Raw genomic sequence first — 8,247 nt, forward strand, 5'->3', positions numbered from 1 at the left:
GAGGAAGGCGTGAGCACCAGAGGCTATTGCCTTTTTTTTTTTTTTATAATAATAATAATAATGAATGTGTTGCATTTTAATGTTTATGCTTTTTTAAATTCCTTATAAATACAAAAAGGAGATATGTGACAAACACAGCTAATTGGGAAGAGTACTTGTAAACAGAAGGAGGGTAGAGGAAGTGGCTAGCTAGCTAAACAGAAGGAGGGCAGAGGAAGTGGCTAGCTAAACAGAAGGAGGACAGAGGAAGTGGCTAGCTAGCTCAACAGAAGGAGGACAGAGGAAGTGGCTAGCTAGCTAAACAGAAGGAGGGTAGAGGAAGTGGCTAGCTAGCTAAACAGAAGGAGGGTAGAGGAAGTGGCTAGCTAAACAGAAGGAGGGTAGAGGAAGTGGCTAGCTAGCTAAACAGAGGGAGGGTAGAGGAAGTGGCTAGCTAGCTAAACAGAGGGAGGGTAGAGGAAGTGGCTAGCTAGCTAAACAGAAGGAGGGTAGAGGAAGTGGCTAGCTAGCTAAACAGAAGGAGGACAGAGGAAGTGGCTAGCTAAACAGAAGGAGGGTAGAGGAAGTGGCTAGCTAGCTAAACAGAAAGAGGGTAGAGGAAGTGGCTAGCTAAACCGAAGGAGGGTAGAGGAAGTGGCTAGCTAGCTAAACAGAAGGAGGGCAGAGGAAGTGGCTAGCTAAACAGAAGGAGGACAGAGGAAGTGGCTAGCTAGCTAAACAGAAGGAGGGCAGAGGAAGTGGCTAGCTAGCTAAACAGAAGGAGGGTAGAGGAAGTGGCTAGCTAGCTAAACAGAAGGAGGCCAGAGGAAGTGGCTAGCTAGCTAAACAGAAGGAGGGTAGAGGAAGTGGCTAGCTAGCTAAACTGAAGGAGGGTAGAGGAAGTGGCTAGCTAAACAGAAGGAGGGTAGAGGAAGTGGCTAGCTAAACAGAAGGAGGGTAGAGGAAGTGGCTAGCTAGCTAAACAGAAGGAGGGTAGAGGAAGTGGCTAGCTAAACAGATGGAGGGCAGAGGAAGTGGCTAGCTAGCTAGCTTGCGGTGTAGCCCTGGCCTCGTCTCTCCTCTGGCCCACATAGCTCTCTCTCAAATCCACCACAGCTGTATTTAATTATATCCTATTTACATCATAGATTTATCCTGTTCACAAATCATATAATATCTCTCATATTTCTTGAATTTCTTGAAACAGTTAATTTTCAAAGTGTAAAGGCTGAGTTCTAGAAAATAACAATACAAAGGATGTCACAGAATGATACAGAAAAAAACAAACAGAAGAAAAAACAAATCGATCAAAGACAAATTGCAGAACAAGAGAAAATAAGAAGAAAGGGTTGTTGGTTCCAGCACTGATGTTTGTGCAAAATAGTACATTACTTGCAAAGAGAGAATATAAATCTGGATATGATTTGGTAGAAAATGAGACAGCTCTCTCTAACAATTGGTCTACACCCTAAATCTAAAACGTTATACCGTTGTGTATTTTTCATATAAGAGAACACTGCACAGCTCAAATATAATACACCGTTGGTTTGTTATAATTTCACACCCGCCCCCCCCTCCCACCCACCCACTCATCAACTTTCATCTGGTACAAATAATTATTGTCATATTATTTTTCAGAAACTAAAGAAAAGAAAAGAAAAATATAGACGGTGGCGTTTGACACCGTTTTTTTAAATTATTTTTATTTTTATATATTTTTTTTTATCTCTCCCGTAATATAAAAGTCAGCAATTATATCAATCAATATACTTGAAGTTTATATAAAAAACATCTGCTTTTTGGATGGCTGACACTAGGGTTTGGACTAAGCGATTACCGGTACTGTTTTTCTTCTTCATGTGAAACCTGACTGCACACGCGGACACCAGATCTCTGCATGTCCTTCTGATCCTTTGGCTTGGAGTGATACGAGAAGAATCTAGTCAACAAGTCAACAGCCTCAGGAGCTTGCTGACGACTAACACCATTCACAGAAACAATAGATGCTCTCGCTCCTCCTTCCTACTCTCAGCAGCTCAGAGGGGATCTTATCCCGTTTACTACCACCCAAACCTGTTTACTACCACTAACCTGTTTACTACCACTAACCTGTTTACTACCATTAACCTGTTCTGTTTACTACCACTAACCTGTTTACTACCACTAACCTGTTTACTACCACTAATCTGTTTACTACCACTAACCTGTTTACTACCACTCCAAACCCCCATTAGCCCTCCCGAGGAAATCCAACGTGTCTTACCGACAGAGGAAGCACCAGGAAGCTGAGAGTAAATTAAACCATAAACCAAAAGGACACTTGACTCTATCGTCACGTAAAACACTCAAAATGTGACTCATGACTTATCTTACAGGAGTTCTATACAAGCCCTAGCAATTTAAATCCCTAATTTAAATGTTTTATTTTTTAATTTTCTTTGTTTCCTAATTATTATTCTAGCAGCTTTTCTATAGTACCACAGAAAAAACCTATACAGTCGACAATCTAGGTTTAAATCTTTAGAAATAAAAAACCCACAATATCAAAATACACAGCACAAAATATCTGAGGTATAAGATGAAAAATATCAGTTGTATTCATATTCATGTTGTTGTTGTTGTTGTTTGTTGTTGTCGTCATCGTCGCCATCGCTGCACCTCTCTTGTAGGAAATGTTAAAATGACTATTGCAATACCCAGGCCTCGGAAATATCTCTCTCTCTCTCTCTCTCACGCTCACTCACTCACTCGCTCGCTCGCTCACTCACTCGCACGCAAACTCTTTCTTTCTCTGCCCTGTGGTCAGGTGGTGTGTGGGGGTGTACAGGTGGCGGGGTGGCTGCGGGGGTGCTGCGGGCCCGGCGGGGCGGTCAGTAGGGGGCAAAGCGGCTGTACCCTCCCCGGTAGATACCGGCCTGGAGAGAGGACAACAGCAGCCCCACCTCGTCGGTGTGACTCCGAGCTTTGGCATCTGTCAGTGGGGCGAACGCGTTCTGGAACACACATACACATGCACGCACAAAAACACGACACAACGCAGAGGACAAGGACGACAGGAGGGTGCACAGGAGGAGGCACACGGGACAACACTCGGGGAAAACACAGACACACACACAAACGCATCTGTTAGCCTCCCTCAGCCCTGCTGCGTCCGCACGTCTGTCCAGACACACACTGCTTTGTTTCAACGTTACCATTAGTTCTCCTCATTTTGACGTTAGATGGCGACCATCATGCAGCGAGCGCGCCGGGACGCGTCATGCCAGGGGAACATGCCGACAGCTTCTTGGAAATAAAATGCAGTTAATATAAACCAAAGAAAATACAAGTGAGATGATGAAACCAAAACACGAGTGCTGGTGGTGAAATGAATGAATGAGTCGTTTGTTTTGAAGATGAGTCGTTTGTTTTGTAGCTAAGTCATTTGTTTTGAAGCAGAGTTGTTTGTTTTGAAGCTGAGTTGTTTGTTTTGTAGCTGAGTCATTTGTTTTGAAGCAGAGTCGTTTGTTTTGAAGCTGAGTCGTTTGTTTTGTAGCTGAGTCATTTGTTTTGAAGCAGAGTCGTTTGTTTTGAAGCTGAGTCGTTTATTTTATTTTTATTATTATTATTTTTTCTTCTCTGTTTTCTCCCCGTCCCAATTTAGTCGTTGTGCCAATTCCCCCCCTCCCCTACCTGGTTGTTGTGTGCATGGTCTCCTACTGGTCGGTACAAGGGAACCCTGAAGTCATCCGCACGCTTCCTCCGACACGTGCGGCGACAGCCAGTGGCTCTCTTTTCACCTGGCAGCTAGGACTCTCATTGGTGAAGTGTAACGCATGGGAGGTCACGCTGCCTTCATCAATTCCTGCCTTTCGCTGAGCAGGCGCCCAGACCTGACCTGTAGGCGTCGCTGTCCACAACGCCAGATTACCACCCACGACTTCCCTCCCCCGAACCCAGCCAAACGAGTTAGTATGACGATCAGCCCAAGCCTCAAGCAATGCTGACTCCGGGAGTCGAGACCGCAGCCTCTTGCATTGGTGACGAGCACAATCTCCGCTACGCCACCTGACCGCCTTGAGTCTTTGTTTTTGTGGCTTACATCATGCCGGTGTACTTTGGAGAATGTTGGACCTAAGCTCTATGTTCTACTCACTGATTATGTCGTGGACAGAGTCCTTTCTCAGTCCATGTTGTGACTTCATACTGGATACCTAAATGTACATTGAGGTATACTTTGGGGAACTTTGAGGTTCTTTTGGGTATTTTGTGATACTTTGTGGTATTTTAGGGTATACTTTGGGGTACTTTGTGGTACTTTGGGGTATTTTGTGGTACTTTGTGGTATTTTGTGGTACTTTGGGGTATTTTGGGGTAACTTTGGGTATTGTATTTGGTGGTTGTATTCTATTACTACTACTACTACTACTACTAATACTACTACTGCTGCTGCTACTACTACTACTACTTGTGAGGATTGGTTAATTCCCCGCCACAGGCTTCTTAAGGTACTGTGATGATTGGTCCGTTCCCCGCCACACGCTCCGCTCCTTTAAGGTACTGTGTTGATTGGTGCATTCCCCGCCACACGCTCCGCTCCTTTAAGGTGCTGTGTTGATTGGTGCATTCCCCGCCACACGCTTTTGGAGCAAGTATCAATTCCAGCGCGCACCTGTCATAGTTTTTTATTAGCGCCCCAGAGGCTTTTTATACTGGGACTTCCCTTCAATCGATGTCGGGTCGTTTTGGAATACAACTGCTTTTGCCTGCTTTTTCCCCGTTGCTATGCCTCGTCTTCTTTCCCTCCAGGACTTTCTGTGGAGATCCGCTGATGAGAACCTTGTTCCCCGTTTGGAGCTGCGCCTCGTTTACCCGCTTTACGCGTTTGCGTTTGGGTGAGTTGGAACCAAACCCCTCTGGATTATTCTGTCTGTGTGACGAACACCGAAGATTATCATTTTTGCTTGCACTGGACTCAGTTGAAGTGTGTGTTTTGAAGAGACACTGAAGATATCATTTCTGTTTGCACTAAACTCAGCTAACTTGTGTGTTGTGGAGAACACTGAAGATTGTTACTGTTCATTGGTTCTGGACACAGCTAAGGGAGGAGGGAACCACACTGCCTCTGTGTTTCGTTGGACTGTTATTGATATCTCTCTCTCTCTCCGTTTTCCACCTCGAGTTAAAGCTGGGAGTATCTGCAGAGCCGCTACAACGTCAAATACCGATTCCCCACCGCTATCACCAGGAGGATCTGCAGAGCCGCAGAGAACTCTGCCGATGGCAGTCTCCCTTGTTGTTTCATAATTGTTACTTTACCCCTTTTGTGACTCTGTAAATAAATACGCCCTAGTATTTGGTAAACTCTCAACTCCCTGTCTGTGCCGTGCGATTGAGGTCGGTTCAAACCCTAACACTACTGCTACTACTACTACTGCTACTACTACTACTACTACTACTACTACTACTACTACTACTACTACTACTACTACTACTACTACTACTACTATTACTGGCCTGGTGGCTTAGTGGCCTGGTGACCTGGTGGCTTGGTGGCCTGGTGGCTTAGTGGCCTGGTGGCCTGGTCGTTTGGTGGCCTGGTGGCTTAGTGGCCTGGTGGCTTAGTGGCTTAGTGGCCTGGTGGCCTGGTGGCTTAGTGGCCTGGTGGCTTAGTGGCCTGGTGCCTTAGTGGCTTAGTGGCCTGGTGGCCTGGTGACTTAGTGGCCTGGTGACCTGGTGGCTTGGTGGCCTGGTGGCTTAGTGGCCTGGTGGCCTGGTGGCTTAGTGGCCTGGTGGCCTGGTGGCTTAGTGGCCTGGTGGCTTAGTGGCCTGGTGGCCTGGTGGCTTAGTGGCCTGGTGGCTTAGTGGCCTGGTGGCTTAGTGGCCTAGTGGCCTGGTGACCTGGTGGCTTGGTGGCCTGGTGGCTTGGTGGCCAGGTGGCTTGGTGGCTTAGTGGCCTGGTGGCTTGGTGTCCTGGTGGCATGGTGGCCTGGTGGCTTGGTGGCCTGGTGGCCTGGTGGCTTAGTGGCCTGGTGGCTTAGTGTCTTAGTGGCTTGGTGGCCTGGTGGCTTGGTTGCCTGGTGGCTTGGTGGCCTGGTGGTTTGGTGGCCTGGCGGCTTAGTGGCCTGGTGGCTTAGTGGCCTGGTGTCTTAGTGTCTTAGTGGCCTGGTGGCCTGGTGGCTTAGTGGCCTGGTGGCTTAGTGGTCTGGTGGCTTAGTGGCGTGGTGGCCTGGTGGCTTAGTGGCCTGGTGGCCTGGTGGCTTAGTGGCCTGGTGGCTTAGTGGCTTAGTGGCCTGGTGGCTTAGTGGCTTGGTGGCTTAGTGGCCTGGTGGCTTAGTGGCTTAGTGGCTTGGTGGCTTGGTGGCTTGGTAGCTTGGTGGCTTAGTGGCTTAGTGGCCTGGTGGCTTAGTGGCCTGGTGGCCTGGTGGCTTAGTGGCTTGGTGGCTTGGTGGCTTGGTGGCTTAGTGGCCTGGTGGCTTGGTGGCCTGGTGGCTTAGTGGCTTAGTGGCCTGGTGGCCTGGTGGCTTAGTGGCGTGGTGGCTTAGTGGCCTGGTGGCCTGGTGACCTGGTGGCCTGGTCGCTTGGTGGCTTAGTGGCCTGGTGGCTTGGTGGCCTGGTGGCTCAGTGGCCTGGTGGCTTGGTGGCTTAGTGGCCTGGTGGCTTGGTGGCCTCATTATTTCACACAGGGGAGCAATGAAAGAAATAATATCCTATGCCCCCCATCCCGACTACTACTCTACCTCTCTCCCTCTCTCTCTCTCTCTCTCTCTCTCTCTCTCTCTCTCTCTCTCTCTCTCTCTCTCTCTCTCTCTCTCTCTCTCTCTTTCTCTCTCTCTCAATTCTGTAAAGTTCCTAGGCCTAGGAACCCTACTGTCTTTCTGGAGTTCTTCACCTGGTGGTTGGTATTTGCACTCATTGTTGGTCACTTCTGATTCGCTGTCTCTTCACTGATTGAACTGTCACCACTGGTTGCTGTCACTGGCTGTCACTTTGCCGTCACTGATTGATGCATTGGAATGTCAGGAATGTGACTTTATACTATGTTTCCTTCTTTCCTTGTCAAGTCTTCAGACTGTCCTGCATGCGGAAGGAGTAACCGTTGCTGTTATTATTCTGTTGTATTATATTTAAGCCTTTTCTCTCAGTTGACGCTCGGCGTCTTTCCTATGCTTCCTGCATTGCTCTGTGTTCTTGTATTAAAAGACACCCTATCGGGGAGCTCCAGTAGCTCACCGCATATCTCTGCGCTATTTCGGTGTCGGGGACAACCGTGCGCGTCACGGATCTGGGGTACACGAGTTCGACTCCCGGACTCGCCGTATTTTCTCAGAGTGTCTTCCCCCGATCTATACCCCATTCAACCTGTTTCTGTCGGTCATGCTTGACCAGAAAAAGCGATAAACGCTAAAAGAACCAGCTGTCTGGTCAAAGTTTAAAAAAAAAAAGACACCCTATCGAAGTAAGAGCAAACCACATCTCCATCTCTTTTTATTCCTCAACTATTGGAGGGTCTCTCTGCAGGTGAGGGCTTTGTTGTGGAGTGTGTCTGAGTCGCTTTCTTTTAGGTGATTATAGAATTTAAATGCTCTTTTTTGGATTTAGATAATTAGTGGGTATCTTCCTAGTTCTGCTCTGCATGCATTATTTGGTGTTTTCAGTTGGGTGCGGAGAATGGATTTGCTAAATTCTGCATGCAGAGTCTCAATTGGGTCCCATTTGGTGAAGTCTTGGTTTGCACGTGGGCCCCAGACTTCGCAACCATACAGGGAAATGGGTTCTATGATGGAGTCTAATATTTTGAGCCAGATTTTGATTGGAATGTCTAGCTTGATGTTTTTTGATAGCATAAAAAGCCCTTCTAGCTTTGTCTCTCAGGTCGTTCACAGCTCAGTTGAAGTTCCCTGTAATAATAATAATCATAATAGATTACATTTATATAGCGCCTTTCATAGAACCCAAGGTCGCTTCACAATCAGACAAAAAATAGGGCTAGGGAAATAGGGGGAAAAAGGGGGATGAGCGAAGGTAAGGGATAATGGATAATGGACCTAATCTAATCTAAACTAACTGATGGGGAAAAGCCTTGGTGAAGAGGTGTGTTTTTAGAGCAGATTTGAAGGTGTCCAGGGTTGGGGCGTTGTAGCACTGATGTTTAGGCCGAGATAGGTGTAGTTTTTTGTGTGTTCTAGGGCAATTGTGTCTAGGAGGAATTTGTGTTTGTGTTGTTCTAGGCTGGGCCTTTTTTGGAATATCATAACATTAGTTTTGGTTAGATTTACTGTCAGTGCC

General features: G+C 47.1%; 1 protein-coding gene across 1 annotated transcript in view; it reads right to left on the reverse strand.

The window, feature by feature from the left end:
• Positions 1-1,699: 1,699 nt before the first annotated feature.
• rbfox1 (RNA binding fox-1 homolog 1) overlaps positions 1,700-8,247 on the reverse strand; it is a gene marked incomplete at its 5' end in the record, with an annotated part of 220,593 nt that continues 214,045 nt past the window's right edge. Inside the window, 1 exon segment of the mRNA XM_084330289.1 lies at positions 1,700-2,972. Within this exon segment, the coding sequence (XP_084186415.1) occupies positions 2,850-2,972 (123 nt within the window). The 3' untranslated portion in view covers positions 1,700-2,849.

The sequence above is a fragment of the Notolepis coatsorum genome (assembly GCF_963971535.1).
Source record: "Notolepis coatsorum genome assembly, chromosome: 15".
Classification (NCBI taxonomy): Eukaryota; Metazoa; Chordata; class Actinopteri; order Aulopiformes; family Paralepididae; genus Notolepis; species Notolepis coatsorum.